This window comes from Nerophis ophidion, linkage group LG15, assembly GCF_033978795.1.
Source record: "Nerophis ophidion isolate RoL-2023_Sa linkage group LG15, RoL_Noph_v1.0, whole genome shotgun sequence".
In the NCBI taxonomy this organism is placed as follows: Eukaryota; Metazoa; Chordata; class Actinopteri; order Syngnathiformes; family Syngnathidae; genus Nerophis; species Nerophis ophidion.
Window position 1 is genome coordinate 54198873 of NC_084625.1, and position 22186 is coordinate 54221058.

Below are 22186 nucleotides of genomic sequence, written 5' to 3' on the forward strand. Positions count from 1 at the left end.
CTTATTCTCTTTTGTTACAATTGTACCAGTGAAACAGTCAAAGTACAGAAAAGTAAACAAAAAATACAAAACACCCCACTTTTAAATCGTTTTATTTTTGTCCTCTTTAAACTCCTGTTTGTTGAGGTTGTAAACAACAAACAAAAAGATTTTGAGAAGATAAGAATATTGACCATCCCTCTTGAGTGCATCATGTACTGATACTGCTTGGTATCGACACCATCACTTTATGATGGATCTGCCCTCTCCGTACAACAGTGCTGACACCAACAGTTGCTATTAGATCATCCACTCTCTAGAGTCGGATTTATCTACTTAATTAACTATTATTACCTGCTTACTTTCATAAAGTCACCACTTTTTTCTTAGTGTTGTTTAAAGCTAGCTTGTGGTTAGCTTAACTATTGGCATGCTTGCTATTGGTGTGTAACATGTTTAGCCTCTTCCTCCAGTGTTAATAATGATTATCATACTAAGAAATGCAGTTTATTTGACATCATGGAGGTTACTATTATCAGCTTAGGGAAGCGGCTCCACACTGTGTACGGAGACACATAATTAGATCCTAGCTACTTGTTGAATAGATACAGTAAATACCTACCTGTCCTCCCAGATCTCCTTGTAACAACACAATCATTGACCCCTTTAGCATTCATGAGCGTCACTAATCTCTATTTTTATTTAGGGTTGTGATGTCAAGCAGTTGGGAAGAAAAGGGTGACAAATAAAACTGGTTGTTTTATCCTCTCATATGACGCCTACTAGGATGAGAAGCGAAATTAGCGATGGATTGAATGCCCTGAGAATACAATGACCTGGATGAAAGACAACGTCCATAGCGCTCCTCTATGACCTTTTTATGATGTTCTGTCAGGTTAAAACACTGAACTATCTATTACACAAGCCAAGAAGAAGGAATCAGGCAGAGACAGAGTTGAATTTTGCTCATGAGCAGAGACGTATTGGGCTGTACACTCAGTTACAGTCCCAGCCTACGCTCTAAGGTACAGTCCCATCCTACGCTCTAAGGTACAGTCCCATGTGCTCCTCTATTTATTCGGGAGGTCCCTAGTTAACATCACTGAGGCTGCTTCTGAAGGGAGGGCTAATGCAAGCAGCCCCAGTACATACAATAAATACATTATTATTCAGAATGGAAAATGTGCTGACACTCGTGATTTCGCCATCTCTCTGTATTGTCTGCGTCACGTTACTCCATGTCCGCCCTTGGCTGTCAGCAGGCATGGTCTGGAAAAAAACTGCTGACACGAGACAACTCGCAAAGCAAGATTTCAAGTTGTGCCTTTGAACAGATAGAAAAGTACAACTTCAGCGCAATTGATAATAACTATAGCAACGGCCTTTAAGCATAAGAGTTGTGTGATAACTTATACATAATTATTCTAACATGTTCATTTTCACTTCCATGGTGATTACTGTTTTTCGTTGGCACACTGCTCTTAGAGGAACAAAATGATGTGAAAAAAGTCAACTAAAAAGCAACATTACTGTATTTTCTGCAGTGTAGCTGTTGCCATCCAAGCAGATACTGTATCCTTTCGTCACATATGCTTCAAATAGTTTTCCAGCAAATCTCAACAAACTAAAATTACGGTTTTAATTCATTTTCAGTGCGCCTTCATAATGTCATAACTTGGAAAGGTCTTAAACCAAGGACCACCTGTGTACAAACACACAGTGTCCTAATGACCTTAGCTTTATTACACTAAATATTCCTTCTTATATTATATCCTCAACACATTTTCTCCCCCCCCCAGTGGAAAATGTGAAGGAGGTGCTGAAGCTGAGTGTGACTCACAAGGGAGTTGTGGTGCCTGCAGGAGAACTTACGGTCTACCTGGATGGACTTACCGACAGTGATCAACAGGAATTGGCACCACTGACTAATGGAAATGCAGCAAATGGCACCAGTAAGTTCAATGTTCAGTTAAATTTGTAAAAAATATGTACAACGTGGGTTTTTTCTCAACAATATATAGCACCGTTCAACTGGGAAAGAGCAACTATCAACTATTTTGGAGAAGGTAGAAAGGCCAAAAAAGTGTGAAAGGGCGTTGAATCCATAATTGGCTGATTCTGAGTGTGAGTTACTGTTCTGACAAGCAAGCAGTGTGTCTTACTTAGTAGGAAACATGCACTCTGACTGAGGGCAGACATAACGGGGATGTGGCCCCCAATGAAAAGGAGTTTGACATCCCTGCACGAGGCCATCGTGCTGATGATAATATTAATTAAGAGTCCACTATAAATATTGGACCGATAATTATTTGAATGAAGTCTCATGAATACATTTGATATAAAAAGAAAGCTCAGATAAACCATTTTTAAAAAAGCATTGAGGCGAGATGACTGACACTGAGGGCTCCTTGGTGTAATAAGCCTGTTGAGAAGATGATGATTGATCTTATATCAAACATTTAAAAATACCCGAGGCACTTGACAGGGAACAGTCATGTTTGCTTCTCTCTATCTAATGTCTGCTAATATGCAAATCTTCTTCTCTCCTCCAGAAGTCCAACAGAACGGTGATGCCATCCATGGAAATGGACAATCTTCTTCTACAAGTGTTGCCAATTGGTAAAATTAACTCTCTAAGTCCCTCCAAACTATTTGGGATTAGTCTTTCCCAAATCCTTGTATTTGAGGAAACTCTTTCTTAATACATAGTATGGGTTTTACTTTAAATTTTTTAGCCGTTTGGACTCAACGTTTTTGCTTGCATTCAAATAAGCAGACTTGACATTGGAAAGTGAACTCATAGTACATTTTTTTGGTGGATTGAGTTTGTCAACAAACCTGCCTAAGTCAACCAATGTACCAGTAAGTTCTGCTACACTGGGTTCTTCTCACAGTACCTAAAGGCTCCTGCTTAAAGTGACTGTTGGTGAGAAATGTTTACAACCAAGAAAATACAGAAAAAACACCGTTGGCCAGCTTATGTTACCACTAGTGGTGTGACAGATCATATATATATATATATATATATATATATATATATATATATATATATATATATATATATATATATATATATATATATATATATATATATATATATATATATATATATATATATATATGTGTGTGTATTTGTGTGTATGTAAATATAAAAAATGTGTATGTATGTATGTGTGTTTCACAATGACTAATTATATTGAATAATATTTCACTTGGACTTATCAGTTAGCGCACAAGGGAATGCATGCACCGACACAAATGCAGTCCAAGAGAAGCAAGCAACAATTTGAAGTCTCGTTGTTGTTGCAATGGTTGCAAACATTAGACAATTCCTGAAGAAATGTTGATGGGCCTGCTATATGTGTTGTGAACCTCCAGCCCATGTTGCTCGAAAAGTGGCTTGCTGCCTTTCAGATAGATAGTACTTTATTGATTCCTTCAGGAGAGTTCCTTCAGGAAAATTGAAAGGCGGTTGTTTTAAAGACAAATGCAAAATTAGCTAAAAAACGAAAAAGTTTACATGCTGAGGTTAGCATAATATTTTTCCGATGTTACCATGTTTTCATCAAAATATCACTTCCATACTTCTTTAATGAAATATAATAAAAATGGGATCTTAGCTAAAATGTTAACTTAAAACGTTCTAATGCATGTGAAGTGCCATCCATCCATCCATTTTCTACCGCTTATTCCCTTTCGGGGTCGCGGGGGGCGCTGGCGCCTATCTCAGCTACAATCGGGCGGAAGGCAGGGTACACCCTGGACAAGTCGCCACCTCATCACAGGGCCAACACAGATAGACAGACAACATTCACACTCACATTCACACACTAGGGCCAATTTAGTGTTGCCAATCAACCTATCCCCAGGTGCATGTCTTTGGAAGTGGGAGGAAGCCGGAGTACCCGGAGGGAACCCACGCATTCACGGGGTGAAGTGAAGTGAATTATATTTGTATAGCGCTTTTCTCTAATGACTTTCCATAGTGAAACCCAATATCAAAGTTACATTTAAAGCAGTGTAGGTGGCACTGGCAGCTGGTGGGTAAAGTGTCTTGCCCAAGGAAGGACACAACAGCAGTGACTAGGATGGCGGAAGCGGGAATTGAACCTGGAACCAACAATTTGCTGACACGCCCACTGTACCAACCGAGCCCTAACCTTAGCCAATTGTGACTCATCACCAACCAATCATCTTGGATGTTCTCATCCAGCTGATTGGATTTTTTACATATTTGTTTGGCCTGGATTCACAGTCCATTTCTCTTTGTAGCTTTGATGGAAGCTACTTCGCCACGTGCCTCTAAAAGTAGCTAAGCTATAGGAAAAGCTACTCGTTAAAAACGTAGCTAAGCTACCACCAAGCTACTGCAAAATGTAGTTAAACTACGTAGCATTAATAAAGTTTGTCGAAGTGTAATGTCTAAGTCTAGCTTGCTACTGCCCATCACTGGTGTCACGTACAGTTGTAGTTTGTCATTATGTTGTAAGGGACGGGCAGGATTTAATCTTTACAACTATTAGCGCCCTCTAATGTGTTGTAGTATTGGTAATCTTATCATTACCGCTTGCATATTTTGCAAAAGTAGATTGGTGATTATTTCAAAATGAATAAAAAGAAAAGAAGAAGGGTGGCTCAGGCAACAGAAAAGGAGTTTCAGCAAACAAGCAAATATCCTTTATTATTTTGTGGTAGACTACAGCGATCCCTTTTTATTACTAAGAAGATGCAGCCTTTTCAATTGTGCAAGTGAAACAAATACTTTATCTCTTCTCCTTTTTTTCCCTGGCCATAGTCGGTAATGTCCACATCCATCAACTCCAGAGGATGTTGATTTGAAAGGTCAAAAGTGACTGGAGAAGAAGAAGTGAAGTGAAGTGAATTATATTTATATAGCGCTTTTTCTCGAGTGACTCAAAGCGCTTTACATAGTGAAACCCAATATCTAAGTTACATTCAAACCAGTGTGGGTGGCACTGGGAGCAAGTGGGTAAAGTGTCTTGCTCAAGGACACAACGGCAATGACTAGGATGGCGGAAGCGGGAATCGAACCTGCAACCCTCAAGTTGCTGGCACGGCCGCTCTACCAACCGAGCTAAACCGCCGAAGAGATGAGAAGCGTGAGATGACATGTCTGTGATGAGGGTTCATGTTTCCACCTCCAGCACAGTGAACGGGACGGACTTGGGCCTGCACTCAGATTCCTGTTCACCGTCTAATGGAGGAGAAAGTCAGGTGCCTTCCAGTTCCTGCAGCCCGTCCTCAGGTCCCGTCGTCAACGGCGACATCACACACGACTCCAGCCACCCACCCTCAAATGCTGATGTAGCGAGTCGGACTGGTGAGTAGCTACTTCATTTGTTCAATACTGTACATCAAGTATATCACACACTTTTCATCTGGCGGTTTAATAGCTAAAATATGTGTTATCCATAGTAATAATTTGTATTTACTGAGTACACCAGCGTATGTACTCTTGTATGAGGAAAAAAACTAATTGTGACTTTTTCTCTAAAATTGTAATTTAATTTGCCATTCTTATATTTTATACAAATAAATGCATACAACTGCAAAAATAGGAGTGAAGGAAGACATGTTAGTGTAAGACTGTCAACATAATCTTGTCTCAAAGTGCCAGACATTAAAAACAATGTACAATAACTGACTTTTATGTCTTTATGCAGACACTCAGAGCTTTTTTCTACGTCATACTCTTAAACATAAATAACCAATAAAAACTATACAGTGTTTATAATGTAATCATAATATATAATAATAATGTAACTATTTAACTATTTAAAAGATATAACCTTTTATTTCACATTACTGTAGAATTGTTGACCATGCTACTGTAATTTGCAGGTAAAAAAATAGACACCAAAAAATTAAATGGACTCATTTTTCAAAACAAAAATTTAACTTGAATAAATATTGAACCTCTTAAAGTGCTTTATTTTTCCACAGCTGGAAAAACTTGGTTGAATGTTGGCTTTTTGTTTGTTGCCATTAGGGCATTGTCGCTCGTTCGTCCATGTTGATGGGCTCATATTGCCCATCTGATCTGAAGCTGAAATGTGACAATTGTTTTCCTACTCATTTTTGCTACATTGCGGAACTTGTCGCGAGGCTCCCTGTGCTTCCTGTGGGTGCGGTCTCGCTGATGCACTCTACACCCACCAAGACAAAGATTGTGGATGACTGAAAAGAGGGCACCCTGCGTTTAGTTAATTCCACTGTTAAATAAATGCATTCAGGTGCTGAAAGTGATGCACCGAGGAAGAGCTCCTGTTTATAGCCTGGAGGAAACGCAAGGCTGAACATTTCTGATTGGCAAACACGTCTGTCACCCAAATGCCGGGGAAAACAAAATAGGTCAGCCTCTTGCGGTTCCATAATTGCACTAATGAATGTTGATGAATCGTGCGGACGCTGTGTATCTTTCCTTGCTTCACACAAACAGCTTACTCTGACTTGGTCCTTTCTAAGAACAAACTTGAAATGGCCCGAGTGTGCCAAGAAAACTGGATTGCAATGAATTCTCTATTTATTGGATTAGACAAACTTTTGTAACTTCAAGCATGAGCATTAGCATATAAGTGTTGTCTTTGTGTGTACTTCTAACATGTACTCTGCAGTTAACGGAGAGACCTGTGACGTTGCCCGTGGGTCATCCTGTGATACAGCTCACTCAGAATACCAGGAGGACTGCACTCCAGACGCCCCCCAGCCGGACTCTGAGACGCCACCAGACGTCACATCTCAGCAGCAGTCGAGCCGCACACGGGTTGCATCCTCCTGTTCCGCAGCGAGGCCGACTGATGAGGCCGTGGCTGCGAGTGATGCCTCCTCTTCTGCGTTCACCTCCCCAGCACAGGGTGGCACAACCTCAGCAACGTCCTCGTCTTTGTCCTCCCCCCCAGCAGTGGGAGACACAAATGTGTCCGCAGCCAGTGAGAGCAGTAGCAGCGCTGCTACAGATGGAGCCAAACCCAGACAACAGGTGCCTGCAGGCGGGGCCTCAGATCCTCTTCCACCTGGGTAAAAATAACATTCACACCTGAACAGGGGTCTTCATGATGACAATAGTAAAACAGAGAAGGATGTAAAAATACAGTTTTAATACTGCATTTGCATTCTGATTTTTTTTTTTTTTTTACAGTTTTAATACTGCATTTTACACGTGCACATTTTTATGAAATAATCTGGCATTTTACACTTTCAATTTTCCCCAAAAGGCTATTTCAGAAACATTTTAGAATGTCGTCTGAGAGCCGTAGTGTGTTGGTAATACTTTCATCACCCCCTCCTGGTCTGAAGATGGGTGCTAATGTCATGCTAGCACAGGGGTAGGGAACCTATGGCTCAAGAGCCAGATGTGGCTCTTTTGATGACTGCATCTGGCTCTCAAGATAAATCTTAGCTGACATTGCTTAACACGATAAGTAATGAATAATTCATCCAACGCCCTTGACGCGAATCCCTTAGGGGTGATGGACAACTGGGCAGTGTCTGAAGAGCTGCAGCCCGCCACCATAGCCCCGCACTCCCTCCCCTCTGTTGCAAGTCTGGAGATGTATGTTGTGATACGTATATATGCTTTGCTCTGGAGTTTTTTTTTCTACCCATAGCTGTTCTGTGACCCTAAACACTGTTTGTTTGTCTAATCAAATCAATCAGTCAATCAACAAAGTTGTGTTGTACTTGGGCAATAACAATACTTACCTACCTACATAATCACGCTGGTAATCACAGTGTCAAAATATCCGCTTTCTACCGCACCTGTTCAAGAAGTCGCATTCATGATAAGAAGTATTTTATTTATTATTGGTTAACTTCAGAATAACAATGTTATTAAAAAGAATAGGAGACCTACAATACTCTAAAAATGTTGGTCTTACTAAAAAAATGCAGGCATTTAGTTACATTCATTGTTAAAAACTATTATATGGCTCTCACGGAAATACATTTTAAAATATTTGGCTTTCATGGCTCTCTCAGCCAAAAAGGTTCCCGACCCCTGTGCTAGCACAATGTACAACTTCCTCAAGCACATCCATGTTACGGATTGCTATGTAGTTTCTTCAGAGTGTGACACTTTTTATAGGCATCTCTAAAATGTGTTTCTTTTACCATTTGAGGGTAGTTTGCGAAGACGACCCCCACAAATAGCGGTGGTGAAAAATACAGTTTATATCCAACCAGGTTACATTATGTAAGTGACTTGTGAAGTCAGAAAGAAGAAAGAAATCATACATATTTTCACAAAATAAGGTTGCATGTTTGAACAGTAACACTACTCTGCTATCTTGTTGTTTGCATGACAGATGATTATAGTGTTGTGCTCCTAAGGTGGGAGCAGAGGAAAGACCCACATGGGAGAACGTATTATGTCGACCACAACACCAGGACTACTACCTGGGAAAGACCACAGCCTCTGCCACCAGGGTGAGTTTGCATCTTTTTGTCACCTCCTCCAGGCTTTTACATTTCTCATTGAATTTCATCAATGTCCACACATTTGAACTCCTATTCAGGTTATACAAGGTGTGTTGCCCACAGCAAGGAACACCTTTGTTAACATGTCATGCAGTGAAACAAATACATGTAATGATGCAATACTGATAAATCCCTCTCCCCGTTAGATGGGAGCGTCGAGTGGATGACCGGGGCAGGATCTACTACGTGGACCACAACACACGCACCACCACGTGGCAGCGCCCCACCATGGAGTCGGTCCGAAATTTTGAGCAGTGGCAAAGTCAGCGCAGCCAGCTGCAGGGAGCTATGCAGCAGTTTAACCAGAGATACCTCTATTCCGTAAGAGGATCTTGTTTTGTCTCCATACATTTTCCATGGTTTCATCTTTTATTGAATCCGTCTACTCCATTTAAACAGAATTATTTGCAATGCACCTCTCAGAATATTGTGCCTCTGGACCACAATTTTACACACCTGCAAATAAACAGATGTAAACATAATGCATATATAAAAAAAATAAAAGGAGTTATTTCCTCTCTTTGTAACTGTATTGCAGGTTTATATATGTGTGTGTTTTTATATATATATATATATATATATATATATATATATATATATATATATATATATATATATATATATATATATATATATATATATATACACACACACAGTGGGGCAAGAAAGTATTTAGTCAGTCAGCGATTGTGCAAGTTCTCCCACTTCAAATGATGACAGAGGTCTGTAATTTTCATCATAGGTACACTTCAACTGTGAGAGACAGAATGTGAAAAAAAAAATATCCAGGAATTCACATTGTAGGAATTTTAAATAATTTATTTGTAAATTATGGTGATAAATAACAAGAATTCAACTCAATACTTTGTAATATAACCTTTGTTGGCTATAACAGAGGTCAAACGATGACTATAGGTCTTGACCAGGTTTGCACACACAGTAGCTGGTATTTTGGCCCATTCCTCTATGCAGATCTTCTCGAGAACAGTGATGTTTTGGGGCTGTCGCCGAGCAACACAGACTTTCAACTCCCTCCACAGATTTTACAAATAAATTCTTTAAAATTCCTACAATGTGAATTCCTGGATTTTTTTTTTCACATTCTGTCTCTCACAGTTGAAGTGTACCTATGATGAAAATTACAGACCTCTGTCATCATTTAAAGTGGGAGAACTTGGACAATCGCTGGCTGACTAAATACTTTTTTGTCCCACTGTGTGTGTGTCTGTGTGTGTGTGTATCAATGTGTATATATATATATATATATATATATATATATATATATATATATTTACACACACATATATATATATATATTCATATATATATAGATACATACATATGTGTGTGTGTATACTTGTATACATATATGTATGTGTGTGTGTAAATGTATACAAGTGTGTATATATACACGTGTGTGTGTATACATCTTTACATATTTATATAAGGTGTATATACATATATATATGTATAAGTATATATACTGTGTATATATATATACATTCATATATATTTATGTATATGTACTTGTATATGTATATGTACAAGTATATATATACATTTATACTTATAAGTATACATATGTGTACATATACACTTACATCATGTATACATATTTATATATGTATACATATTTATATACGTATACATATATCACATACATACATATACGTGAATGATTTAATTAACGTGACTTAACGTGTGTGTGTATATGTATATATATATATATATATGTATATATATACATATACATATATATATATATATATATATATATATATATATATATATATATATATATATATATATATATATATATATATATATATATATATGTGTATATGTATATATATACATATATATCTCTGAGCTGCTACCTTACCGTGGTAGAGGAATTTGCGTGTCCCAATGATCCTAGGAGCTATGTTGTCTGGGGGTTTTCATGCCCCCTGGTAGGGTCTCCCAAGACAAACAGGTCCTAGGTGAGTGATCAGACAAAGAGCAGCTCAAAGACTTCTATGGAATTACAACGAAATGAACCCAGATTTCCCTCGCCCGGACGTGGGTCACCGGGGCCCCGCTCTGGAGCCAGGCCCGGAGTTGGGGCACGATGGCGAGCGCCTGGTGGTCGGGCCTGTTCCCATGGGGCCCGGCCGGGCACAGCCCGAGGAGGCAACGTGGGTCATCCCTCCAATGGGCTCACCACTCATAGGAGGGGCCATAGAAGTCGGGTGCATTGTGAGCTGGGCGGCAGCCGAAGGCAGGGCACTTGGCGGTCCGATCCTCGGCTACAGAAACTAGCTCTTGGGACGTGGAACGTCACCTCACTGGGGGGGAAGGAGCCTGAGCTAGTGCGCGAGGTAGAGAAGTTCCGGCTGGATATAGTCGGACTCACCTCGACGCACAGCAAGGGCTCTGGAACCAGTTCTGTCGAGAGGGACTGGACCCTCTTCCACTCTGGCGTTGCCGGCAGTGAGAGGCGACGGGCTGGGGTGGCAATTCTGGTTGCCCCCCGGCTCAAAGCCTGTACGTTTGAGTTCAACCCAGTGGACGAGAGGGTAGCTTCCCTTCGCCTTCGGGTGGGGGGACGGGTCCTGACTGTTGTTTTTGCTTACGCACCAAACAGCAGTTCAGAATACCCACCCTTTTTGGGTACACTCGAGGGAGTACTGGAAAGTGCTCCTCCGGGTGATTTCCTTGTCCTACTGGGAGACTTCAACGCTCATGTTGGCAACGACAGTGAAACCTGGAGAGGCGTGATTGGGAAGAATGGTCGCCCGGATCTAAACCCGAGTGGTGTTTTGTTATTGGACTTCTGTGCTCGTCACAGTTTGTCGATAACAAACACCATGTTCAAACATAAGGGTGTCCATATGTGCACTTGGCACCAGGACACCCTAGGCCGCAGTTCCATGATCGACTTTGTAGTTGTGTCATCGGATTTGCGGCCTTATGTTTTGGACACTCGGGTGAAGAGAGGGGCGGAGCTTTCTACCGAACACCACCTGGTGGTGAGTTGGCTGCGATGGTGGGGGAGGATGCCGGACAGACCTGGCAGGCCCAAGCGCATTGTGAGGGTCTGCTGGGAACGTCTGGCAGAGTCTCCTGTCAGAGAGAGTTTCAATTCACACCTCCGGGAGAACTTTGAACATGTCACGAGGGAGGTGCGGGACATTGAGTCCGAGTGGACCATGTTCCGAACCTCTATTGTCGAGGCGGCTGATTGGAGCTGTGGCCGCAAGGTTGTTGGTGCCTGTCGTGGCGGTAATCCCAGAACCCGTTGGTGGACACCAGCAGTGAGGGATGCCGTCAAGCTGAAGAAGGAGTCCTATCGGGTTCTTTTGGCTCATAGGACTCCGGAGGCAGTGGACGGGTACCGACGGGCCAAGCGGTGTGCAGCTTTAGCGGTCGCGGAGGCAAAAACTCGGACATGGGAAGAGTTCGGGGAAGCCATGGAAAACGACTTCCGGACGGCTTCGAAGCGATTCTGGACCACCATACGGCGCCTCAGGAAGGGGAAGCAGTGCACTATCAACACCGTGTATGGTGCGGATGGTGTTCTGCTGACTTCGACTGCGGATGTTGTGGATCGGTGGAGGGAATACTTCGAAGACCTCCTCAATCCCACCAACACGTCTTTCTTTGAGGAAGCGGTGCCTGGGGAATCTGTAGTGGACTCTCCTATTTCTGGGGCTGAGGTCGCTGAGGTAGTTAAAAAGCTCCTCGGCGGCAAGGCCCCGGGGGTGGATGAGATCCGCCCGGAGTTCCTTAAGGCTCTGGATGCTGTGGGGCTGTCTTGGTTGACAAGACTCTGCAGCATCGCGTGGACATCGGGGGCGGTACCTCTGGATTGGCAGACCGGGGTGGTGGTCCCTCTCTTTAAGAAGGGGGACCGGAGGGTGTGTTCCAACTATCGTGGGATCACACTCCTCAGCCTTCCCGGTAAGGTTTATTCAGGTGTACTGGAGAGGAGGCTTCGCCGGATAGTCGAACCTCGGATTCAGGAGGAACAGTGTGGTTTTCGTCCTGGTCGTGGAACTGTGGACCAGCTCTATACTCGGCAGGGTTCTTGAGGGTGCATGGGAGTTTGCCCAACCAGTCTACATGTGCTTTGTGGACTTGGAGAAGGCATTCGACCGTGTCCCTCGGGAAGTCCTGTGGGGAGTGCTCAGAGAGTATGGGGTATCGGAATGTCTTATTGTGGCAGTCCGCTCCCTGTATGATCAGTGTCAGAGCTTGGTCCGCATTGCTGGCAGTAAGTCGGACACGTTTCCAGTGAAGGTTGGACTCCGCCAAGGCTGTCCTTTGTCACCGATTCTGTTCATAACTTTTATGGACAGAATTTCTAGGCGCAGCCAAGGCGTTGAGGGGTTCCGGTTTGGTGGCCACGGGATTAGGTCTCTGCTTTTTGCAGATGATGTAGTCCTGATGGCTTCATCTGGCCGGGATCTTCAGCTCTCACTGGATCGGTTCGCAGCCGAGTGTGAAGCGACCGGAATGAGAATCAGCACCTCCAAGTCCGAGTCCATGGTTCTCGCCCGGAAAAGGGTGGAGTGCAATCTCCGGGTTGGGGAGGAGACCCTGCCCCAAGTGGAGGAGTTCAAGTACCTAGGAGTCTTGTTCACGAGTGGGGGAAGAGTGGATCGTGAGATCGACAGGCGGATCGGTGCGGCGTCTTCAGTAATGCGGACGTTGTATCGATCCGTTGTGGTGAAGAAGGAGCTGAGCCGGAAAGCAAAGCTCTCAATTTACCGGTCGATCTACGTTCCCATCCTCACCTATGGTCATGAGCTTTGGGTCATGACCGAAAGGATAAGATCACGGGTACAAGCGGCCGAAATGAGTTTCCTCCGCCGGGTGGCGGGTCTCTCCCTTAGAGATAGGGTGAGAAGCTCTGCCATCCGGGAGGAGCTCAACGTAAAGCCGCTGCTCCTCCACATCGAGAGGAGCCAGATGAGGTGGTTCGGGCATTTGGTCAGGATGCCACCCGAACGCCTCCCTAGGGATGTGTTTAGGGCACGTCCAGCTGGTAGGAGGCCACGGGGAAGACCCAGGACACGTTGGAAAGACTATGTCTCCCGGCTGGCCTGGGAACGCCTCGGGATGCCCCGGGAAGAGCTAGACGAAGTGGCTGGAGATAGGGAAGTCTGGGCTTCCCTGCTTAGGCTGCTGCCCCCGCGACCCGACCTCGGATAAGCGGAAGATGATGGATGGATGGATGGATATATATATATACACACACACACACACATACCTACACACACCAAAGACACCTTCACACACAAATGCACGCATATATACTGCATATGGTGTGTGTGTAAGTGTATTTATTTTGCCCCCAACTAAAATTATTTTTTTAGCCGTATTCGGCCCCCAAAGGGAAAAAGTTTAGACACCCCTGGTTTAGATCCATCCATTTCCTACCGCTTGTCCCCCTTGAAGGCAAGATAAATAGTTAAAGATGTGTCACTTTGAACAGAAATGTCCATTGTAAAACAAGATTATCCATCCATCCATCCATTTCTACTGCTTATTCCCTTCGGGGTGGCGGGGGGGGCGCTGGTGCCTATTTCAGCTACTATCGGGCGGAAGGCGGGGTACAAACAAGACTAATTATTTGTATTTAGAAGTATTCCAAAGCCCTCTTGTTACTTGTACAGTAGAAATGATTTCTTTTGAAGTATTTACTGATATGACAGGTACCTTTTGGTAAACTCCTTGCACTCGAACTTGCAAATTTACTGTCTACAGGTTTCTTTGGTTATCCTGTGAGCTTTGCAATGCTCCAAGTTTTTCATTCTTGCTGTGACGTCATCCATCCAAAGCATGATCAGTTCAAATGTAAAGACCGCTAGACGAACCAACCAGAGTTAATGTTGACGGCAACATATAAAATACTTTGATAATTTTCATGTTTGTAAAGTCTATTTACACCTCTTATTTTCAGGCCTCAATGATGTCTGCTGAGAATGATCCTCTTGGCCCGCTACCTCCTGGTTGGGGTAAGTTCATGTTCTGTTTCTCAGTCTCGCTTCCATTGATACTGTGGTACCTTGGTTTTCATTAGCAGTACGTTCCAAAAGCTCCGACCAAGCAGAATCCTACAAAATCAGTGCAATTTTTTACTCTTGAGAAATACCGCAACTCTTACTAATGCATGACAGACACTCAAACATCTGAATTGCAGAACATCCTTATTTTTACCTCCATCAAACAGTAGAAAATACATGGATGTATATTTAATATCACTTTTTATTGAAGACTCTTGTTGGCGAAGACAATGAGAGGAGCACCACCTTTAGTAGTATAGTAGCTACATGTTTTGTCTTGAATTCAATAGTTTCTCACCTACTTTACCAAAGTGCTGGCACTTACAACTGAGTTAGGGGAGAATGACTTGTGGGCGGGGAGTTATGTTACTACATGACATATATACTTACATCATGTATATATTACATGTTATTAAGAATGTTACTACATGACATATATACTTACATCATGTATATATTACATGTTATTAAGAATGTTACTACATGACATATATACTTACATCATGTATATATTACATGTTATTATGAATGTTACTACATGACATATATACTTACATCATGTATATATTACATGTTATTAAGAATGTTACTACATGACATATATACTTACATCATGTATATATTACATGTTATTAAGAATGTTACTACATGACATATATACTTACATCATGTATATATTACATGTTATTAAGAATGTTACTACATGACATATATACTTACATCATGTATATATTACATGTTATTAAGAATGTTACTACATGACGTATATACTTACATCATGTATATATTACATGTTATTAGGAATGTTACTACATGACATATATACTTACATCATGTATATATTACATGTTATTAGGAATGTTACTAGATACTACATATATACTTACATCATGTATATATTACATGTTATTAGGAATGTTACTAGATACTACATATATACTTACATCATGTATATATTACATGTTATTAGGAATGTTACTACATGACATATATACTTACATCATGTATATATTACATGTTATTAGGAATGTTACTACATGACATACAGTATATACTTACATCATGTATATATTACATGTTATTAGGAATGTTACTAGATACTACATATATACTTACATCATGTATATATTACATGTTATTAGGAATGTTACTACATGACATATATACTTACATCATGTATATATTACATGTTATTAGGAATGTTACTAGATACTACATATATACTTACATCATGTATATATTACATGTTATTATGAATGTTACTAGATACTACATATATACTTACATCATGTATATATTACATGTTATTAGGAATGTTACTAGATACTACATATATACTTACATCATGTATATATTACATGTTATTAAGAATGTTACTACATGACATATATACTTACATCATGTATATATTACATGTTATTAAGAATGTTACTACATGACGTATATACTTACATCATGTATATATTACATGTTATTAGGAATGTTACTACATGACATATATACTTACATCATGTATATATTACATGTTATTAGGAATGTTACTAGATACTACATATATACTTACATCATGTATATATTACATGTTATTAGGAATGTTACTACATGACATATATACTTACATCATGTATATATTACATGTTATTAGGAATGTTACTACATGACATATATACTTACATCATGTATATATTACATGTTATTAGGAATGTTACTAGATACTACATATATACTTACATCATGTATATATTACATGTTATTAGGAATGTTACTACATGACATATATACTTACATCATGTATATATTACATGTTATTAGGAATGTTACTAGATACTACATATATACTTACATCATGTATATATTACATGTTATTATGAATGTTACTAGATACTACATATATACTTACATCATGTATATATTACATGTTATTATGAATGTTACTACATGACATATATACTTACATCATGTATATATTACATGTTGTTATGAATGTTACTACATGACATATATACTTACATCATGTATATATTACATGTTGTTATGAATGTTACTACATGACATATATACTTACATCATGTATATATTACATGTTATTAGGAATGTTACTACATGACGTATATACTTACATCATGTATATATTACATGTTATTAGGAATGTTACTACATGACATATATACTTACATCATGTATATATTACATGTTATTAGGAATGTTACTAGATACTACATATATACTTACATCATGTATATATTACATGTTATTATGAATGTTACTAGATACTACATATATACTTACATCATGTATATATTACATGTTATTATGAATGTTACTACATGACATATATACTTACATCATGTATATATTACATGTTGTTATGAATGTTACTACATGATTTATATACTTACATCATGTATATTTTACATGTTATTAGGAATGTTACTACATGACATATATACTTACATCATATATATATTACATGTTATTAGGAATGTTACTACATGACATATATACTTACATCATGTATATATTACATGTTATTAGGAATGTTACTAGATACTACATATATACTTACATCATGTATATATTACATGTTATTATGAATGTTACTACATGACATATATACTTACATCATGTATATATTACATGTTATTATGAATGTTACTACATGACATATATACTTACATCATGTATATATTACATGTTATTAAGAATGTTACTACATGACATATATACTTACATCATGTATATATTACATGTTATTAGGAATGTTACTAGATACTACATATATACTTACATCATGTATATATTACATGTTATTGTGAATGTTACTAGATACTACATATATACTTACATCATGTATATATTACATGTTATTATGAATGTTACTACATGACATATATACTTACATCATGTATATATTACATGTTGTTATGAATGTTACTACATGACATATATACTTACATCATGTATATATTACATGTTGTTATGAATGTTACTACATGACATATATACTTACATTATGTATATATTACATGTTATTAGGAATGTTACTACATGACGTATATACTTACATCATGTATATATTACATGTTATTAGGAATGTTACTAGATACTACATACTATATACTTACATCATGTATATATTACATGTTATTATGAATGTTACTAGATACTACATATATACTTACTGTACATCATGTATATATTACATGTTATTATGAATGTTACTACATGACATATATACTTACATCATGTATATATTACATGTTGTTATGAATGTTACTACATGATTTATATACTTACATCATGTATATATTACATGTTGTTATGAATGTTACTACATGACATATATACTTACATCATATATATATTACATGTTATTAGGAATGTTACTACATGACATATATACTTACATCATGTATATATTACATGTTATTAGGAATGTTACTAGATACTACATATATACTTACATCATGTATATATTACATGTTATTATGAATGTTACTACATGACATATATACTTACATCATGTATATATTACATGTTATTATGATGTTACTACATGACATATATACTTACATCATGTATATATTACATGTTATTATAAATGTTACCAGATACTACATATATACTTACATCATGTATATATTACATGTTATTATGAATGTTACTACATGACATATATACTTACATCATGTATATATTACATGTTATTATGAATGTTACTACATGACATATATACTTACATCATGTATATATTACATGTTATTAGGAATGTTACTACATGACATATATACTTACATCATGTATATATTACATGTTATTATGAATGTTACTAGATACTACCTCTATACTTACATCATGTATATATTACATGTTATTATGAATGTTACTAGATACTACATATATACTTACATCATGTATATATTACATGTTATTATGAATGTTACTGCATGACATATATACTTACATCATGTATATATTACATGTTATTATGAATGTTACTGCATGACATATATACTTACATCATGTATATATTACATGTTATTATGAATGTTACTGCATGACATATATACTTACATCATGTATATATTACATGTTATTAGGAATGTTACTACATGACATATATACTTACATCATGTATATATTACATGTTATTATGAATGTTACTAGATACTACCTCTATACTTACATCATGTATATATTACATGTTATTATGAATGTTACTAGATACTACATATATACTTACATCATGTATATATTACATGTTATTATGAATGTTACTGCATGACATATATACTTACATCATGTATATATTACATGTTATTATGAATGTTACTGCATGACATATATACTTACATCATGTATATATTACATGTTATGAATGTTACTGCATGACATATATACTTGAAACATTTATATTAAACGTTGATGACGTTTTTTGGATGTTTTTCACTTTGCTTAATAGGTGGAATAAATCGGATACCCATTAGCTACATCTTCTAAGAGATATATATTACAAACTAAAATGCATATAAATTCAACAAAAACATGTCTCACATAGGGATTGACAATGATAGGCAACATTCCAAAAAAGTGCAGTTCCTCTTCGAGATAACTTTTATTTAAAAATATGTTTGAATCATTTCCAGAGAGGCGTGTGGACTCCAATGACAGAGTGTATTTTGTCAACCACAACACAAAGACAACTCAGTGGGAAGACCCCCGAACACAAGGGTGAGCTCAGACAAACATATTTTTCAGTGGAACTTCTACAACACGACAAAATGATGTCATCTTCTAATTTGCATGGCTACGGTTCCACCGGACAAAGAAATGTTGTCATTACGTATATGAAGAGCATACCTTCTGAACTTGATTATCATTAATATTCTATATATACATCAATAACAGAGTGTCAAGAAGTTCCAAACAATTATAAAACAATTCTTGAATTATTATTTTAACAAAATATTCAGATTTATCAACACAATGTGTCATTGCAATATGCGTCACTATTCTATACATCTTTTGTTTCAGGCTACAGAATGAAGACCCTCTGCCCGAGGGTTGGGAGATCCGCTACACGAGGGAGGGTGTTCGATACTTTGTCGATCACAACACCAGAACCACCACATTTAGTGACCCCCGCACTGGAAAGTCCTCTGTGTAAGAAGCCTTTTCAAATCCTTTTTACAGTGTTTGGACAGTTTGAGTCTTTTGGGGAACATGTTTTCCAGCACCACCTCTTTTAGCCCAGTGACCTTCGAACACATGTGAAAACATGCTGGATGATGGCAGCAGGTGGATACCCCAGTTAAATAAGTGACATCACTAGTAGTAAATCATCATTTCAAAATAAACATTTGGGGCATTTCATGATAATGGTTGGATATCAGTAGTAGAAGTCAATATGCCGGTAATTAATTGGAATGTCATTGCTTTAGTCCACACAGAAAATGCTTGTGTACTTAATTAAAATAATTTAAATTCCATGACTTTTGTTGCTTCGCCAGCAAACGAGTGTTCTTAAACAGAAACTGCCAGGTGACATGTATTCAATGTACATTATAGAGGTCATACTACGCAAAACCAACTTTTCTTACCTGTTGGCAGCTGTTTTTGTCTATTTTGGATCTCCATTACCCCAGGAAATATGAACAAAAACATTGGAGGCATGGCGGAGATCTTAATGAAACACTTTTGCTGTATTCCAAACAATCCATTTAGAATTTGAGACTTTAGAATGTTGCCCTAGTTATGTCAGCGGACATGCAAGAGGTTTACACAAGGAGCACGTTCACCGTTTTTATTCAGTTGTAATCCGATGTCTAGTCAATAAATTGCTTTTTTGTCTCTATCCTCTTGTTGTGGGGCAGACTGTCTCATACATGCACATTGCCATTTCTCATACAAAGTAGAAGAGACATGCTTGAAAATGGTCTGTAAAACCAAACGTATGCAAAATGTTGACCAAAGCACCACCATGACATTTTATGTAGGAAGAGTTCACATGTAGAAAGCAACCACAAAGACTTGATGAGCAGCTGTTTGTATACAAATAAAACCTAACCTTTTAAAACGGTTGTTTGTCCAGCACCAAAGGCCCACAGATTGCATACGAGCGCAGCTTCCGATGGAAACTTGCACATTTTCGCTACTTGTGCCAGGTTGGTCTTTTTTTTTCTAGAACCTCTTTTTTTTTTTTTTTTTTTTAAATTGAATCACACTTGAAATCACTTTTTTATTGTGTTTATCTTCAGTCAAACGCTCTTCCTAGCCACGTGAAGATCACTGTGTCCAGACAGACCTTGTTTGAGGACTCATTCCAGCAGGTCTAAAGATACTTTCACTACTGTACATTGTAGGGATGTGCCCATTGGTCAGCCACCCATCGGTATCGGACCATTTTCCTGAACAAGTGCACGATTGGCCATTGCAGATTAATACCGTGTAATGTCGATCACAAACGCTGATCGTCTGCCTGACAAGTGTGCAGCCGCTCCCCTAAATTAATAGTAATTCCCTCCATTGCTGCAAATAAACTCTTATTTCTTAGTATATTATATATTATGTATATTGCGCGTGCGTGCGTGTGTGTGCGTGTGTGTGTGTGTGTGTGTGTGTGTGTGTGTGTGTGTGTATACATATATATTTACACACACACACACATATATATATATATATATATATATATATATATATATATATGTGTGTTTGTAAATATATATGTATGCGCACATTGGATGTATGTGTGTATATATACTGTATATGTATGTATATGTGTGTGTATATATGATCGATACAAGAGTGATCAAATCAATATTTTTTTTTTCTCTAAATAATTGTTGTTTTTGTTTATGTTTGCAACCTCAATAATTACCTGGCCACTTTGACTTTGAGAGCAAAAACCAAAGGATTTCAATGAGTAGCAGATATTACTTTTTGCATTTGTTTAGTTATTGTGTTTTATTGACTTTGTTTTGCTCAAATAATTGTATGTAATAAAAGACAGTAAGTAACTAGTTCAAATATGGTGTTTATGTTGTTAAACTGTCAGTAGTAGCCTTTTGATTGATTGATTGATACTTTTATTAGTAGATTGCACAGTTCAGTACATATTCCGTACAATTGACCACTAAATGGTAACACCCCAATAAGTTTTTCAACTTGTTTAAGTCGGGGTACACCTTCATCAATTCATGGTAAAGCCACCATAAATAAACTGTCAAAATATACAGTTAATACGTGTAATTGGTATCAGCCAATCTCACTCATGGATTATGGGAATGGGCATAAAACCTTGATGGAAACATCCCTAATATATTGTGCTATATATTACTAAACACAAAACTTTCCCATTATTGTTACCATTGTTTGTGGTGTGTTTTTTTTTATTAGATCATGGCCCTGAAACCTTACGACTTGCGGCGGAGACTTTACGTCATCTTCAGAGGCGAGGAAGGTCTTGACTATGGAGGCTTAGCACGGTAATACAAACTATTGTGATGAGAGCTGGGAATAATGCTCTGATGCATCATGATGACAATCCATGTACAAATGTCCAAACATGTTAAGTGGTGAGAGAGGAAAGAAGCCATGTTACAGCAGAGAGTCAGCAGCTAAGAAGAGGAAAGTAGCAAGTAGATGAATAGGTCAGGAGAGAC

General features: G+C 38.3%; 1 protein-coding gene across 3 annotated transcripts in view; it reads left to right on the plus strand.

Moving 5' to 3' along the window:
• LOC133569779 (NEDD4-like E3 ubiquitin-protein ligase WWP1) overlaps nucleotides 1–22186 on the plus strand; it is a 46042-nt gene that overhangs the window by 14127 nt on the left and 9729 nt on the right. For 2 of the 3 annotated variants that reach the window (XM_061922386.1, XM_061922387.1), the window contains exons 6-17: nucleotides 1779–1931; nucleotides 2532–2598; nucleotides 5145–5320; nucleotides 6615–7017; nucleotides 8329–8424; nucleotides 8622–8796; nucleotides 14423–14477; nucleotides 19172–19256; nucleotides 19560–19688; nucleotides 20617–20689; nucleotides 20783–20854; nucleotides 21921–22009. In XM_061922386.1, the coding sequence (XP_061778370.1) occupies nucleotides 1779–1931; nucleotides 2532–2598; nucleotides 5145–5320; nucleotides 6615–7017; nucleotides 8329–8424; nucleotides 8622–8796; nucleotides 14423–14477; nucleotides 19172–19256; nucleotides 19560–19688; nucleotides 20617–20689; nucleotides 20783–20854; nucleotides 21921–22009 (1573 nt within the window). The remainder of the gene's footprint in view (nucleotides 1–1778; nucleotides 1932–2531; nucleotides 2599–5144; nucleotides 5321–6614; nucleotides 7018–8328; nucleotides 8425–8621; nucleotides 8797–14422; nucleotides 14478–19171; nucleotides 19257–19559; nucleotides 19689–20616; nucleotides 20690–20782; nucleotides 20855–21920; nucleotides 22010–22186) is intronic. The other variant, XM_061922388.1, reaches the window with a different exon arrangement.